General features: G+C 41.3%; 1 protein-coding gene across 1 annotated transcript in view; it reads right to left on the bottom strand.

Annotated features, from left to right (window-relative positions):
* LOC129333968 (neural-cadherin-like) overlaps positions 1-18,520 on the bottom strand; it is a 56,937-nt gene that overhangs the window by 36,991 nt on the left and 1,426 nt on the right. Inside the window, exons 3-7 of the mRNA XM_054985897.1 lie at positions 8,790-8,984; positions 6,817-7,042; positions 5,817-6,021; positions 4,767-4,878; positions 936-1,185 (exon numbers count right to left, since the gene is read on the bottom strand). Coding sequence (XP_054841872.1) covers positions 936-1,185; positions 4,767-4,878; positions 5,817-6,021; positions 6,817-7,042; positions 8,790-8,984 — 988 coding nt within the window. The remainder of the gene's footprint in view (positions 1-935; positions 1,186-4,766; positions 4,879-5,816; positions 6,022-6,816; positions 7,043-8,789; positions 8,985-18,520) is intronic.

Here is an 18,520-nt window from a genome sequence, read left to right as displayed (position 1 = left end):
CGAAACCACAGGTATTCAAAACAATAGTCCAATTTTTGCAATAACTTCTTTAAATTTAGTCTCTTTTAAAATACAACTCCTGCCGAGTCTTCGCCTCCTTTTCACTAGTCTGTTGCAGTTTAAAAATCTACTTTCTTTCTTCTCTGTTTTTATCAATCTGTCCCGTTTCAAGAGATAGCGATCTTTACCTTCTCTTCAGCTTTCTCGGGTTGTAATCGCTGTTTCGATCTTAAATTCTCCTCTCGACTTCCCTCCCCGATCGAAGCTTGGGTATGTAGGTCTTATGCCAGCCGAATTGGCCCCAAAACTGCCGCAGAGATTATAGCCGACCCGTCGCAAGGTGGGACCTCAAGGATCAGGGGGGAGACTCCTTGTGTAGAGCCCCCCCTCGTCCGAGATCTAACTCACCCTAGGGTCTTGAGCGTTCTTTGCCTGCTCCCCGCCTGAGAGCAGTCGGCCGCGGGTTATTTTCACCCCTCCAGCCGGTTAAAACGGCAGTCCGGTCAGCTCCGCAAATGGAGCTGCGTTAGACCTCCATGAATCCCAAACCGGAAGTCATCACCATAACAATCCTGTGAGATAGGTTAATAGCAGAGAGGGAATTTGAACCTAGGTCTCCCAGATCTTAGTCCAGTGCTCCAAGGTCACACTTGTTCTCAGTATCTGCAACTGGCCTACCAAAAGAAAGCACCTTATTTTTTATGTATGTTGCTTTTAAAAAAAAAACAGATTCTGTAACCAATTTGTGAAGCACATCTTAACATAGTACACCAGTCTCGGGCATGCAGGCAATTTAAAATGTAATACTTTTTAGGGCCAAGTCCTGCCAACCATGTCATGCCTCCAATTAATACCATTAATATAGTAAGGCATATCTGCTATGTAGGATATGTGTTGTTGAGTGAAGACCTACACAAATGAGAAGTTCTGCTTACACAGGCTGGGAGAAGACGGGAGCTTCATCATTCACATTTGCCATACGAATGCGCACAGATGCAGTGCCTGTCTGAGGAGGATGCCCTTTGTCTACAGCAATGACCACGAATTCATACATGTGGTTGGCTATTTCAAAGTTCAGTCGCTGGCTGGAACTGATGGTACCCTCGGGAGTGATCGAAAAATCCACACTTTGAACAAAATAGAGGACCTCAGAGTTGGAGCCGGAGTCGCAGTCGGTTGCAAGAACTAGAGCCGGGAACATTTAAAAACCAGAAAATCATTAACACAAGTTGGCTGGATTACAATATTATATGAACAAGGCTAATCAACTTCCATTAAATGAAGAACCATCAATGCACAATTTTCTGCAGCAGTATGTGGAAGAGGCTTCATTGCATTTAATTCAAACTTGCTATTTTTCTCCCATAAGGGGCTGGCATGACAGTTGGACAGCCAGCTTTTGCGCTTGCTGACTGGCACCTTTACAAGCAACACAATGCCTCCTCTATGGCCCCCAAAGTGGTCTCGGAAATCTTGTTTAGCTTTTTCAGTTGTTTCATTTTTTAAAAAACCAAGTGATGTTGACGTTATAAAAAGGGGGTGGGTAGCCAGACAGAAACATGAGAAGGAAAACAGACAGAAGAAGACAAGTTTTAAAGACTGTTACTGACTTCTAATCCTCACCTGAATGCTGCCATATGCGAGGCTGGATTATAATGAATAGGCAAGGCCTAGCTCGATGAAAGCCCCTTGGCTGAACTAGCATTCAGCTAAGAAGGGGAGAAATTATAAAGGAGAAAGAAGGTGGGCTTACACTGCAGACTGGGAAGAATACACTATGACTTCAATGCTGCATCGTTTTTCACCTATAGTAGTGTGCTGCAGAAATGTGGTACGACAGGATTTGCTTAACAACCAAACACTGACTCTACATTGATTAAACTACTGCTGTGAAATTGCTGAGTACCCATCCTTTGGAAAGAGAATAGATCCAGAGGCATTAGTCATGTTAGTCTGTAGTTGCAAAATAGTAGAGTCCAGTAACACCTTTAAGACTAACCAACTTTATTGTAGCATAAGCTTTTGAGAACCACTGCTCTCTTCATCAGAGGATCTAATGAAGAGAGCTGTGGTTCTTGAAAGCTTATGCTATAACAAAGTTGGTTAGTCTTAAAGGTGCTACTGGACTTTTTACTATTTTGGAAAGAGAATATTAGCTTTTCTTAATGGCTGTGGAAGCCGTCTTTAAAGATGCTAATTTTTGGAGGATCTTCAAATAGGTAACCTCTCACAATTGAGGAGAGATAAGACAGCATATATGTGCACGCGTGAGAGAGAGAGAGAGAGAGCTTGGAAACACAGACAGAGAAGTATGAGAACTGAAACACTTGCAGGATCTCTCTATTACTCTCTCTGAGGACCTACTATTATGGAGTAACAGACCAGCTACTTTGCAAGACTGATTCTTTGCTTCTACCTATACTTTGCTTGCATATTTGTACTAGAAAATACTACATGACACCAAAATCTTCATTGCTCCATCATACAAAGGGAACCAACTGTTGTCATGTTAGCTCTGGAACTACTCACAGCTTGAGGAAGTGGTAAGCATGTAACCATATGGACAAAACCAACCCTACCTCTGCTGCCATTGCGCAATAGCATTAAAAATGGAACTGGCAGTGACTCTAATAATAATATTCGATTTATATACCACCCTTCAGGACAACTTAATGTCCACTCAGAGCAGTTTACAAAGTATGTTATTATTATTCCCACAACAAAACACCCTGTGAGGTAGGTGGGGCAGAGAGAGCTCCTAAGCAGCTGTGACTGACCCAAGGTCACCCAACGGGCTTCAAGTGGAGGAGTGGGGAATCAAACCCGGTTCTCCAGATTAGAGTCCCGTGCTCTTAACCACTACACCAAACTGGCCCTACAGCTACAAGACTTCGTCTTTACCTGGAGGTTCAAGACAGAAGGAAAAATGAACTGCATTCCTCTTCCACATGCATAAGCCCCATTGAAGGCAATGGAAACAAACACTCAAATATCAAATGGTAGAACTGAGCCCTTTGTATTGTTTGCTGGTTAAAGTTTGCTTAGGCATAGTATCTTGTGCTCAGTGTTCAGTGCTTGCCAAATTCAGTCTAACGAAGAGCTGGTGTTTGCAAACAGAATTTTAATAAAGACGGCTCATCTTGTGAACTGTTCTGTGCAGTTCTCAACACCAAAGGAAGATGCTTCACAGTATCCCAACAGTCATTCACGCAATGATTTGAGGGGCTTTAATCTCAAGAATAAAGACTCTTTTTCACAGAATGCTTGTGTGGTTACATAGCTGCATGCTCATTAAATGGCAGACATTCATTTGAAGGATTAAGGATAACAGGAAAAAGAGCTTTTTCCACAGTGCAGCCAGAGAATATAAAACCAGTATAATGGGGACTGAAAACTGCTAAGTAACTTTCTTCAAATTATAACAATAAGGAAAAATAATACCAGACTCATAGGATGAAACTGTGATATGACAGTGTGTATTTTGCAGAAATATTTCTTCTGCACCACTGTGAAGCATTCAGGAAAGAAGCACACTATTTTAGCCTAAATAGAAAGTATTGATTTTTAATCAATACTTTATTGATAAAAAAGATAATGGACTTGAAATTTAAATTACCTGCAGTAGAGAAGGAGCTGTGCTGAATCTCCCAAAGAGAAACTGCCCTGGTCTTATCAAATCACCTTTTTGTAATTGTCTACAAATTCACCCTGAAATTTTGCTTTAAGAACAACTCAATAACCACTCAGGATGTGAATATTCCCATGCACCCCTCCCAACCTCCAGCCCTGTCAAAATTCTTTGCTTTCTATGCAGCTCCTCAGATGCAGCCTTCTGATTAACCTAAGCATTTTGTTTTAGGAATGCAGTGGCAACTCTGGTCACAAGTTAGCCTCCTCTGGTTTACAATGAGCTAAGCCCCCATATGTGGGGCACAATTGACCTGAGACATCTCTCACACACAAACTCGGGTCAAAAGAACAGGAGCTACTGAAGAGCCAATATGAACTTACCACATGAAAATAAACAAATAAACAAGAGTACTAGAGGTATAACAATGAAAATAAGTATACTGAGAAACCCGACACAGATACAATAACAACCGATTTATATACTGCCCTTCAGGACAACTGAATGCCCACTCAGAGTGGTTTACGAAGTAGTATTATCCCCACAACAACAATCACCCTGTGAGGTGGTTGGGGCTGAGAGAGCTCCAAGAAGCTGTGACTGACCTAAGGTCACCCAGCTGGCTTCAAGTGGAGGAGTGGGAAATCAAACCCGATTCTCCAGATTAGAGTTCCACGCTCTTAACCACTACACCAAACCTTAGCCCATACAAAAGAGACTGCAGAGCATATTATATATGTAATAATACAATTACCAAAATGCACAATACAATGCAAGATTTCATACCTATAAATAACACTGGCAACAATCAATCATGACACTGGCTCAATTAATTCATATTCTGAGTTAGATTCACAAACAACACTTGTAAACACTTGATTACAGAACAGTTGCAAGATACTGTTTTGAAAAAAATTCTTCATCAGTAAAAAGAGGACAGAGGTCTATGTTCAAACTTTGAGTCTCACAGGATTCATATCATTTTCTGGGGCAAATGAAGGCTAGATCACTTCATATTGTAATGTATTGAAGCCCATTTTTTTTGTTACAACCTCTGGTACTTTTTTACTTTGTCTCCAAAGAGGTTTGTCCTTATCCTTTCCCGAAAATGAAAATAAGCAGGAGATGCTGTACCTACCTTGTAATAAAGATGTGCCTACAGGGGTTGATTCAAGAATATTTTCTCGATTGTAAATTGACTGCTCAAATTCTGGAGAGCAGTCATTTTCATCTGTGATGTGAACTATAACCTGCATGGCATCAAGAAGCAGGGAGGAAGCAAAATACACATTAATAAATGCGGGGGGGAATGGGGGAGGACCATCACTGCCTTTCAGTGCCTGAGTAGATGTACATTTATTTTAAAAGAGAAAAGTAGACTGTTTGAGAAGGGTAATCAGCAGGCACCACATATGTTCCTCCATGCAAAGCAGCTTCTTACTGCTGCCACACCAGTCTTGGATGATAGGCCTCCTCTCCCTCTTCCACTGTCATATTGCCCTGTCACTGCCAAGGGCTGTCAGGCTCACAGTGGGGGGCATTTCCACCCTTCTTCAAACAGATTGGAAGATGGACTTCTGGTCTCCCACTATTCTCCACTATCAGAACTTGGAACCGCCATCAGGGCCAGAGCATGGGACACAAGATTCACCACCCAAGTCTGGTCAAGGAAAGCTTAACAATAATAGGGCCAGACTTGCTTACTGTTCAGAACAAGAAAAAGAACACTTTCTACTTCAAATCTGCTTCATCTTCACCTCCTTCATCCCAGTCTAACAGGACCTGATTCTCCCACTTCAGCCTTGGTCTGGGAATGACAACATACCTAGTTATGATTTGGCCTCCAAGCTCTTAACATAGGAACATTTGCCACTCCATTCTTAGAAAGTTGTACATTTTGTCCAAGTTGTCCATTTGAAAACAGGGCAAATGCCTCCTGAGTCTGTTTCAGGTTGGGAAAAACAGCACAGGGGAAAGGCTGAAGTCTGCCCTCCGGAATCCACACACACTACTGTCCCAATCCAAATAAAGCCTCTGCAGCATTTGGGAAATCAGTTTGCAACAGCTGACATCTGATTGATGGGAACCAGAGTCAGGTCAGGGTAACCCAGAACCAACTCAGTAAAAAAAAAAAAAAACATGCCTAGTTTGTCCCACTGCAGCACAGAATGGAAAACCTTCACTCTACCTCAGTTACACTGCTGAGCAAACTCTCTGCTTCCACCGCTTTCACTAAAAAATGGTAGAGGTGATGCTCGCTCTCGTAGTCCGCTGCGTGAGTCAGACTTAGCGCTCCGGTTCCTTGCTCCAAGCTGAACAGGCCACTTGGATTCATCAGCAAGGTGTAAGAGAGAGGGTGACTCTGGAAAGAAACTGCCTCAACTACAGCCACTCTGTAAAGGAGAGATTAACCACAAAACTTTGAGGTAGGAATAAAAGATGAAGGATGCGAACCAGGCTGAATTGTCAGGGTGTTAGTTATAACTTAATTTGTCCTCACAGATTTTATCCCACCACTATTGCTTTATATTTTTGGATTTAAAGTGACCGTTGAAATGAGACTTCACCCCATTCAATGGATAGCTAAAGGCCTTTTGATGTAAGGCTATATCCATCCACCCTATTCTGCTGCCAGTGGAGTTTTCCTATTCTGCTGCCAGTTGGCAGTATTAGGAGATTTCCAATAGAGGGAAGTTCCATCATCTGTTGAACAGGGTAATTGGGTAAACTCACTGCGGTTTTGCAGACACGAACACTGCTCATAAAATAACAGAATTCCAGTGTAGGCATAAGACATATATGGACTTATTTAAATGTCTATGGTCATAGATCCAGAGGAGTTAGCTGTGTTAGTCTCCATGCATCTGACGAAGAGAACTGTGGTTCTCGAAAGCTTATGCTACAATAAAATTGGTTAGTCTTAAAGGTGCTACTGGACTCTTTTTAAATGTCCAAGAACTCTTACTCATACCTTCCTATGCAGATCCCTACATTTTGTGAGCCAGAAGAAGCTCCCAAATGGTCACTTTGAACATATACAGAGAACTACAATAGTCTAGACCCAAGTGTACAGTGAAAAGACACTGTGCTTTACTGGATTTTAAAAATGCACTTGGGTTTCTAATGTACAGAACAGGCTTTTAAAAACAGCAGCAGATACTGGTTTCTCCTTTCCCTTGCACACTTACTTTTCACCTGCTGAGGTATTTTCTGGGACAAACAAACTGTATGATGTGTTAGTAAACTGAGGTGGCCTCGTGCCAGCCAAGATGGAGATAAAAGCATAGGGGCTTTTGCTGCCATATTCATCGATGGCTAACACAGTGACCACATACTCCTGATCAGGAGTTAAAGGCAAGCCAGTCGTCAAGATGAGACCCGTATCTGTATCGACATCAAATCGTTCTTCACCACCTGTTGATTTAAGGGATTTTTAAGGAAAAATTAGGAAACAGGTCATCAGATACCACATTTTCCAGATTTCTGTCATTTCATCTACACTTCTTCCTATTGTTTTTCCATTTAACACATTTCCCTCCTTTCATAAAGGGTGCTACAAGATGCTTTATAGGCAGTGCCCTTATGACTAGAAGGAAAGTTATAACCCATTGGAACAGCACTGGAGCAGCTCAGCACTCCACTCACAATGCCTGTGGTGGAAGATGCTAAGCAGCCATCAGTGCCCTGCACATTGCAAGGCATTACCCTCTGTCTCCACGGCTATAGTTAGCATCAAACGTATTCTGATGCCAATTGATGAAAGAAGACCAAAACCCTGGCTCCAGAGGGACAGCAAAGAGCAGGCCCTACACATGATTCCCTGCCTGACAAACAGCTTATCATCTGGACCCTGCACAAGCTGTGCTAATAAAAACCCCAGTCCTAAAAAGAACTTGTCATTAAATAAAGCAAATGCATTAACTGTAAATTAAATTAAGCAAACACATTATATTTACCTTAAAAGAAAGGAGGTTCCTCAAAAAAAAAATCCTTCTTGTTATCAACAGAAAATCACAAAATCCAAATTTTAAATGCATGCATTGCTAGATGCACTGTTTTGCTTTACTTTTAACCATGCTTCTACTACACATGAAGCAGCTTTAAAAGTATCAATGAAACACAGCAATAAGGCCAAAAAGTCAACTGAAACATACAATGAAGTTCAAAAATCCAAACAATAAAATCCACTAGCAAACAAACTCTAAGGCAGAAGGATCTTGCAGCAACAGAGCTCAATGATGACAAACGTCATTGTCAAGGGAGACGGAGTCAATCAAATATACGGGTCCTTGTTTGAGAAGGGCTTTAAAAGTTAAAAGAATCGTAGTGCCTAATTCACTCTACTTCCAAACAGATCAGAATGTTTTAGCAAGTGTGTGTAGGTTTGTGTGTGTGTGTGTGTGGGGGGGTTAACAGAGGGTAAAGGCCATCAATGCCGAGAATAAGTCATCTATATAGACAAACTGCAATATTACAGGGAAGGGATGAAAAGGTCTGAAAGGCACTGGAGTTCCAGACCTAGACTATTGCAAATTCACGACTAAGCACAGAAAGCAGTTTAGAGCTATAGGGAGATCCAGTAACGAGAACTTACAAACAGAATAGGACGGGACAGATGCAACGCCACTGGTCACCGGTATTTATTATACACACACACATGGATCAGTATTTGAAGATACTTATTTGTCTATCATGTTCTTATGGTAGTGCTCCCACATCCAAGGGCCTTATCATGTCCACATCTGTTCAGTATCAGCAGTGGTGCATCTTTAGATGCTCCCACAGAAATCCCTGCATCTGGAGTCAAAAGAACTTAACAAAGGCTTTTAAAGGGATGCAGGAAAGAATGGCTTGGCCGGGTGATTTAGAAAACCACCCCAAACAATGGGGCTCACTCCTAGGCAAATGGTCTTAGGACTGTGCTGTTAGTCTACACTCCTTGTCCTAAATTTCCATAACACTTGCTACCATTGCTAGAGACTCATTAAAATATAATGTCTGTATTAGAATGGTAAAAGACGCTCATCTTTGAAGATAAGGATGAGCTACACATGTCTATCATAGCTTGAACATTTGCAAAATTCTTTCACGTACCTGAGTGTAACTTGTCAAAACATGAAAGACAGTATCCCTCAGGCGCTTCAGGCAGAAAACCACTTACCAGCAATCAGAGCATATGATATTTCAATACTGGAATTTTCACTGCCACTGTAATGGGCAAGCAGCTGGTAGACTGAAGTGCCTGCCCGGGCTTCAGGATCAACCCGTGCCAGATAGGGATATGGGTACATTCCCCAAGATATGGGCTCCTCTTCAACAGCAATAATCACCACATGGCACAAATACCAGTCAGCATCTGAAAGGATCACAGAAAAAATTAAGCTTAAAAAAGATCAGGAGCTTATGGAGACTACTTTAAGGCTTTTTAAAATCAAGGTTGAGATTCACAATTTATATTTTAAGAGTTTAACTAAATGTGACAGAGACAGACCTGTTTGAGCAAACAGGGCACCAAATAAGTAGTAGAGAGTCATAGGAGTAGACAGTACTGAGGCAGAAAGCTTCACATTTAGTATAAAGCAGCTTCATATGACTACACAGAGGAACAACAGCTAGGAAGGAGCTGCTGAACGTTTCCCCAATTGGGCCCACCATTTTCCTTCTGAAATTCCCCTTCCCTCCACTACTTTTCTCTAAAAGCAAGTCTAGACAGGAGAAAAAATCACTACACAGAAGCAGTTAGGTTGGATGCCACAGACTCCAACCTTCAAAGCAGCCATTTTTTCCAGGGGAACTGTGTTGTCTGGAGGATCTGCTGTAATTCCGGGAGATCTCCAGCCATTGCCTGGAGGCTGGTAGCCCTGTCAGTGGGGTATAATGTCCACTCTCCAAAGCAGCCATTTTCTCCAGAGAAACTGACGTCTGAAGATCAGTTGTAAATCCAGGATATCTCCAGGCCCCACCTAGAGACTGTCAACCCTAACAGTAGGTATCATTTAGATTTTAAGTCTTGGGTCAACTTGAATGGCAGTAACTATTTCCCACAAAAGAAATTTTTTGGGAGGTGGCCATCCTAGCAATGTTGGAACCATGAGAATGACAAGACCCTAAAATCTTCTCTAAGTAATTCTTCAGGGGAAGAATAGTCCTCAAGAGTTCAGAAGTATCAAATAGGAGACCGATTAGTCTTGTAAGAGAAGACAATTTCTTTTCCTACAGTCTTCATTTCCCAACCTTTTCCTCTATTTTTCTTCCCTCCTGATTCTCCTTCTCTTCCTCACTCATCCTTCCCCTCATCTTCTTACCTGCCCACTTTTTCTTCCCCTCAGTTGACAATCTTTCAACTTTAAAGTGCAGTAAGAGACCATCAAAATCTTCCTGTGGTTGTTTAGGCAATCCAAGATCTGCCTGGGGCAGACTGGGCATTAAAGCCACCAAGGAAGCTCCTGCTGGGCAGATGGCATGATACCCCTTTACTCCAAGGCAAGCCTGCATGAAGCGGGCAGGAGCCACCACTGTAGTAAATGGTAGTCCCCATATGTAGGGAGGTGTGGAAGTAGTCACGGATGCAAACCAGCAGACCCCACCTCATGGGAGCCAGCAGCCCCTGCCATACATAAGACAGACAGCCTTGGAGTGGGCAAAAGGTGCCACAGTCACAAGCCAGCAGCTCCTGTCCCACACAATGTGGGCAGGTGTGAGCCAGATGGAAGTCAGGGGGCAGAGCCCTTTCAAGGTCATTTTTTGCATCCTAATCTGCCCATTGGGGAGAGGCAGAGCTTTTACCACCTGCTCTGCTCCCTCTCCAAGCCCCTCTGGATTTGTTTGCTGCAGACAGGTAGATTTGTTACATTTGATGGTTTACTCCTACTGTAAGCTGCTTTGAGACCACACTCAGTGGAGACAGGTTTCAAGTATCCAAATAAATGAATGACCTCCCCCAATTTAGATAATGGTCTCATTACATGAGATGGCTGATGTGAGTTGGATTGGGGAACTCCAACCCAACTTGCATCAGATGTTTGGCTGAGGACTGACCTTCGAAAGTACCTTCTGCCTCCATTCTGCTCTGCAGGCTGATGTGGTTGGAGAGGCTTCAGAGACTAAAAAAAAAATGGTGTGTGGCGGGAGGGGGAATCGTACCAGCTGTTTTTTAACCACCAACAGAATGTGGGTGGGAGGGAAGGCAGAAGAACCTCTTCCTACCATGCCTGACTGCAGAGCTGAACATACTTCTAAAACGATCCTCAGTCACACATCTGATGTGAGTTGGATTGGGGTTTCTCTCAACCCGATTTATGTCAAGACACCTCATGTTACTAGACCCTTAGATTTTTATGCAAATTGAGGGTTTCCTCAAGTTTTGTAGAAATATCTCCCCAATCCATACCTAGCTTCATTGAGCAGATTTTTTGATCTACAGTCTGGAGCCATTTTCAGAATGAAATTTATAGCTAGGCATGTGGGAGAGAAGAACCTTACAAATGGTATAAGAAACAGTCAAAGAAGAATGTCTCACCCACCATTTTGAAATATATATTCTCACCACACTGCAGAATTCCCATTGGGCTCATCATTGTACCATGTAAATTGGTTCTCAGAATCCAATCATTGAAATCACCAAGAAATTATGCATGGGTCATTTCATAGCCAGAGGATACTGAAATTCACATTCAATACTAGCTGGTTGACATATGAACTTGAGTCTCTGGAAAACCAGGGAGCTTCCAAATTCAGCCAGTGAAACGTGCATAATCAGTTGTAGTGTGAACAAAGTTTCTTTCAGGGCTTCCCACACAGATTTATACTCTTCCGTGACCACTGATGCCAAGGAGCTCAGAAAGGTATTAACACTGCTGAGAATTACACTCTTAAGAGGTATGATTTGACTTTATGAAGAAAAGGCCTTTGCCATAATTTTCTGTATTATTTTCAGAATACATATGCCTTACAGCCCTTATCTCGTTGCTCTTCACATCAGTCCTGCAAGGAAGATCATAAACAGCTCATTGCACAGCCACAAAAGGAAAAATGAGACTAAGGAGTCTCAGCAAGAAAGCTGGTCTATAAATAAAATAAATTGAGTAAATGACTTGCTCAGTCTTCTCCAATAACCTTCTGACTCTCCTCATTGCTTGCTCTATTCTATAGTATCTTGTCTAAACAGCTACCTACGAGCAGCCCTCCATCAGCCAGGTCTTTTCCCTCCCCGTTCAACTTCTACTCAGATATAAAAATGAATGATTAATAAATTTGTCATGACTTTGGAAATAAAACTGAATGTAACAAATAAAAGATTACAGGCCTCTTGTGTCATGTTGCGTAACCTCAGTCAACCAGCCAAGCCTAGAGACAGTTTCAAGTCTCACCACAAAGCTGATGTTTTCATATGAGAAGCTAGTTGTCCCTAGAGTCTGGCTACACCGAGAAATCAACCTGGAACCTATTTGGGTAGAACTTAAGGTAAGAGAAGCTTTCTAAGGGTTGCACACCACCATGCAAGCAAGATATGCTTTTCAGATGAGGAAAAACAAGTTGTCTCATACATATTTGGAATATCCTATCGACATGTTTGTTTGTGTGAATTATGTACCATTAAATCACTTCAAACTTATGGTGATCCTATGAATTAACATCCTATCATTAACAGCCTTGCTTGTGTAAACGGAAGGCAGTGTCTTCCTTTATCAAGTCAATCCATCTCATTTTGCATCTTTCTCTTTTCCTACTGCCTTCAACATTTCCTAGCATTATTGTCTTTTCTAGTGGGTCTTGTCTTCTCATGATGTGACAATAGCCTCAGTTACATCATTTTAGCTTCTGGGAAGAATTTGGGCCATCCATGGTATCCATACAATTCTCCTTCAGCACATTTTAAATGAACCAATGTTCTTCCTGTCAGCTTTCTTCATTGTCCAACTTTCACATCCATACTTCAATGGGGAATACCATGGTATGAATTATCTTGATGTCGGTCCCCAGAGATGTGTCCTTATCCTTAAGGATCTAGTTCCTTCATGGCTGTCCTTTCAGGTCTCAGACGACTTCATTTATATACTGCCAGTTTACATCATTCTCTATAAAATTAACCTCATTACAAAAAGGTAGAAATGTTACAGATCTTGAAAGAATTTTAAATAGATTTAATTAACTCAATAGATACAAATCTTGTTTAAAGTTTATCATAAATGTTTTCTTTTACTTACCATTGTTGATACATTGTATATTTCAAATAAATCATTAAATTAAAAAATAATAAAGCAAAATAGAAGAAAAAGAATGTGCAGTTTGGCAAGCATTCAATTTATACATAAATTCTTCAGCAGGGAGAATGAGACAACTCATTTTCAGTTCGAGATAAAGCACAATTTACTAAATTATGCAGGTCCGCTGAAAATGTTGTTTTAGGCTTTCCCGTTTCTGGGGGAGGAGGCTTACATTCACAGAGTGCTAACTTAATAGGCAACTGAATTCTTGCTAGAAATTACAGTCTGTTTCCAGATGTGCCCATTTGTGCCAGCTGCTGCTCATCTTTTGTACAGGATCCCGGGATCCCACAATGCAATCAACAGGGGGTATGTCTTCCTCCGGAATGCAGCAAGGGCAACAACTGAATGGAAAAGATTCGATGAACAGCCCCATCTTTGGGGTTGCAATATTCACACCTTATCCAGATGGGAGGACTGTACCATGAAGAAGTTTGAGGTTGCCAACTTGCAACTTTGACACAAAACACATTCTTTCAGGAGGCAAGATATCCATGGCTCTTCCTGCCTGTTTCCTCCTCAGTCCAGTTGTATGTCTCCACTCCAGGCCCTGCTGCACTGAGAAATTTAAAGGTATGTGGCTGTTCAGGTTACAAACTCTCTAAGGATACAGTTTCCACCGGACAACAGGATGTGTGCAATGAAGGCCAGACTCAAAATAAAGAGCTGTAGAACCCCCTCCCTTCCCCTGGTCAAATCAAGCCAACTGCCTGACAAAAAGATCAGATGCATTAACTGGCCAATATCAAATCAATACGGGCACTCAGTCCTTTCATTCCATTGATACAAACAGTTCCCATATTACAGCCAAGCCATTTGTCAACCATTTTGTCAATCAGTCACTGAAGGAAAGCAAATCACCGATACAAACAAGCAGAATCTTTAAACCAAATAGTTGTGTGAGAGAAAAACAAAAAAGAGATTGCCTGCTTAAATCACAATGAGTACATTCACACAAGTTTTTAGCTGGACAGAGTTAGATCTTGAAATACTCCTAGTTCTGAAGAATTTGCTCAGTTCTAAGAAAGGAACACATAAGGCATGTCATCCAGATTTCCATGAACGACCGACCAGTGGGATTAAGTATTTTATTTATACCTCACCTTTCTCTCCAAGGGGGATCCAAGGTGACTTACATAATTCTCCTCTCCTCCAATTTATACTCACAACAACACTGCATAAATATGTCTATGTGGGGATACTTCTATGCTAGTGTATTCCTTGTCAAAGGATAGTTGCGAAGGCGTAGCCGTATTAGTCTACTACAGAGCAAAATAAAACAAAAGCCCAATGGCACCATAAAGACTAATAACCTCTCTTTCAATATTTTGTGAGGCAGAGCTTCAGCTTCAGAAGCTGCAATTCAAAAAAGCTCATATTGCAATAATAAATTAACAACAACATTCGATTTATATACCACCTTTGAGGACAACTTAATGCCCACTCAGAGCGGTTTACTAAGTGTGTTATTATTAGCCTCACAAGAATCACCCTGCAAGGTGGATGGGGTTGAGAGAGCTCTGAGAGAGCTGTGACTGACCCATGGTCACCCAGCAGGCCTCAAGTGGAGGAGTGGGGAATCAAATCCGGTTCTCCAGATTAGAGTCCTGTTGCTTTTTGGCTCTGGTCTTTAAGCACTTTTGTTTTATTTACCAAATGAGGATCGTTTATACTGTCCCTTTTAGTGTAACCTTTCAAAGCAAACATCTGCACAATCACTACCACATGCAAACAATTGCAGTGGCTTTGAAAATCCCACCTTTTCCCAACTGCAAGACAACCAGTATGGTTAAAAACAAAACAGCAGCTGACACATTTCCCAACTTTTCAATGCGCAATTGCCCTGCAGACTGAATTTAATTATGATTCATGCCCAAGTCAATATGAAATCAACAAGACTATCAGGGTCACCATTAAAATTGGCACACAGCCCCTAATCCTAAAAGCGTGTCCTTGGAAATAAATCCCGGCAAGTTCAGTGGGATTCACACACACATAAATGTACACGGGGCTGCAATTTAGAACCCCTTCAAAATTCATATGAAACTACTCTGAGCTAAGGTCGTGCAATCTTGAAAGCACATGTTATTTTGACGAATCTGTTATCTGGATGCTCAGTTAAAATCCACCTAGCTCGGTCTTCCACCCTAGCATTCACATGTTAAATACATTTACACTATATGGTTCAGCTTTCTTTGGATTCCTATTGTATTTGATAAAACACACTTAATACTGCTGTATTTACCATTACGTGCAGATCTAAAAAGACATTTTCAACATGTTTTTTAGTCAACCCATTTTAAACCGAGTTTAAAACAGATGTCCTTGACAATGAGTGGCAATGACCTTGTCCTACATGATCACTGGAATTATTTCCACCCCAAGGCCTTTATCTTGTCAATATGCTATTGGACACAGTGCAGCAGCAGAACGTAGCTCTGTTAAAAGAATCACAGTAAAGATCACAGAGTTCTTTCAAACTGTACAGTGGTTGGAGCATTGGTTGCATTAATTAAAAACTTGAACATTCATTATCACACTCTGACAGAACAAACTTGTACAAAGGTCTGGTCTAGTTCCTTTAAACGAATGTATCATTTGGGGTAATCTTAGACACATATTTGATTCACAGGGATTGCAATGAAAGAAAGCCATTTGGAAATCTACACTGGCACTGTATTGGCATGCTGAGAAGAGACCTAGTTTCACCATACAGCAAAAATGTGTTAAGAGATCATGAACGTGAAAGTCCAACTTATGCTGATTCAACGAAAACCAATTCAGGATGGAAAGCAGTGGAAGATATTACCAATTATTTTGAACAATTGCACAAAGTTTCACCCTCCCGCCACCACCCCAAATCACACACTCTGACATTACCTATTATTTCTGAGAGCTCACTCTCTAAATACCACCCACCCATCTGTCACTTTTAAGATACACGGAGCACAAACAACAGTCTTGGGGATAGCTCCAATCTTATTGGGGAGGGGGGCAATAGTTGAGATTCTACCACTATATCCTTACAATGTTCCTTTGTGTTACATTCAGCTAAGAGAGAATCTGTACTAAGCCTAAAATCTGTACTATGTGGGGTCCCACAGCGGGGGTGGGGGTGTTGAACCAAGGTCTCCTATATCTTGCCTGCTAAACCAGCCTGGATAATGGATGAGAAGATTTGTTGCAAATGTCTTGTATGTCTGAGCCGATCTTTCTTTAGGTTTGAGATTGTGCGGTTTTTAAAAAGCATAGTTAATTGTCTTCAAGCACCTGACAAGGTTTTAGTTAGAATACAACATACTGAACAGATAAAAACAACAGATGTAGTCATAGTATGCACATATACATTTTTCGGAAGAGATCACATGTGACTAAGGAAGATTATGGAATGCAATAAATACCTGCACAGGTTCTCTAAAACCCACTTTCTCCCCCAAGAACCATAAACAAGCAGATATGGAAGAGGAAGCAGAGACAAGAGAAAACTATAATGCAATATAAACAACAATGTATGTTCTGAGGTGTTTTAGCACTGAATTTTAGAACTGCCTTGTAAAAATTCTAAAAGACAATTTTAAAATTCAGTGCTAAAATAAACCCACATTTCTGTGAATTATATCATTAGACAAATTTGTAGATCTTTATTCTACTCAATTTATGCCAAAAAAAGCATTTTAAAAAATTGCCAGGCACTGAAGCTCCACCACAGTTCCCATCACCTTCTTAATCATAGGAAATCCTACTCAGCAACATGCAAAGATACTCTGTGACACATCAGGCACTGCTCACACATTTTCAAGCAATTCTTTGCAGTCTTGAGGGCTGCTAACTTGTTTTAAAAGAAAAGAAACGGGCCAGTTCTTGTGTTTCTGCAGCAGGTGCAGTTAAGGAAATTAAATACAGAGGAGTTAGCCATGCTAGTCTGTAGTTGCAAGATAGTAGAGATGCATCTGATGAAGAGAGCTGTGGTTCTCAAAAGCTTATGCTAAAAATAAGTTGGTTGGTCTTAAAGGTGCTACTGGACTCTTTACTATTAAGGAACTTAAGAAATGTATATCAAAGCCATGGGCAGAAACACTTGCCTGCACTGAAAATTTTGTCACGTCCTTTTAAGCTCGCATTCACATAAATTCCATTTCGTTTTTAATGGCAAACAGCAACTTTTAAACAAATAGTGGTTTTGCACAAACAAGCAACTGCTTTCCTCAGACGGCCACACACCTTCAGTCAACATTTTGTTGATCAACGATAATGGAAAGCGCAGCTTGAAGCATCACTCAATTAACTTGTGTTTGCTTGTGAATATCTGCGACTTGTCTCACATCCCTAGACATTTCCTAGATGTTCAAACAACTGTCATGCAACTAAACTGTAAAAGACAAGAATGAAGAGAGTCACAGAAACCTGTCACTCTAACATCCACATTCGCACAATGTGCAGTTACATGCAACTTTGCCTCAACTTTTTTTTCTTTAACAAAAAGCAGTTGGGGGGCTACACAACCATAAGCCCTGCAATATTTCTTTTCGTTACATAAACAAATAGTTGCAGGAAAGTGACACATAACTGTGCATCCTGTGAACTCTGCAATCCCTGAGTGTAGGAGGGGTGGGGAAGGGACCGCTTTCCATTTATTTTACGGAAAGTTTCCCTCTTAACACTGTTTTCCTCCTCACCAGGAGACAATATGGGAATCTGCATTCCCTCCCCAAGTAAAAAAGCATCCACGATGACCCAAGGGAATGAGCACCTCCTCCCCACCTCAAGGATGAAGCCTCACATGATCAAAGTCACAAACAATTATACATATCTGAGCTTCAGTCAACACTTAACTACCGAGTGGCTGTGCTGTGTCTGAATACATTTTATTTAAGCAGATATATATATATAGCAACCTCCTCTTCTCAGTGGGGACCCAAAGCAGCTTACAGCATCCCTTTCCCCTCCTCCACTTTATCCTCACCAAAAGAACCCTGTGAGGTAGGTTAGTGGCTAAGAGTGATTGGCAAAGTCACTACAGCAGAATGGGGATCTGAACCCGAGTCTCCAGTTCCTATGCTGACCCCTATGTGATAAAAACGTATTTATGCTTAGTAAGTTTCTATTCACACTGACTGGTTCCTAACATTCGTGACTCAAGGTCATAGGGAAAACCACTTCTTGGGACAAGATAAAAGCCCTCCTCCATTATGCTCCAATTAGAGGCAGCTCTCTTACAACTCCATTTCATTAAAAAAAAAAAAGTGGGCCATTCAGTGACAGATCACCTGCCTGATACCCTCTCAGGCATACACTCATGCTGAGCGATGTTTGCGGATTGGTAAATGATGTGTGCTTATGCCCTTCTCTGTGTTGTGTTTTACGTGTCATTAAGTTGCTTCTGACTTATGGCAACTCAAGGACTCCAAAATGTCCTATAATTAACAGCCTTGCTCAGATCTTGCAAACTGGAAGCAGTGGCTTCCTTTAATTGAGTCCAGCCTTTTAGTTCCTACTGTCTTGCACCTTTGTTTTGATCTAGAACCCATTTGTCTTTTTGCTTTTTTGAGTAAACTGCAATTCTTGGAAGAGATCTCTTTGGAAACAACCCCCATGGATTTCAGTGAGGCACTTAATATCTAAGTAG

Source organism: Eublepharis macularius, chromosome 7 (assembly GCF_028583425.1).
Source record: "Eublepharis macularius isolate TG4126 chromosome 7, MPM_Emac_v1.0, whole genome shotgun sequence".
In the NCBI taxonomy this organism is placed as follows: domain Eukaryota; kingdom Metazoa; phylum Chordata; class Lepidosauria; order Squamata; family Eublepharidae; genus Eublepharis; species Eublepharis macularius.
This window is presented reverse-complemented; position numbering and strand designations above follow the sequence as displayed.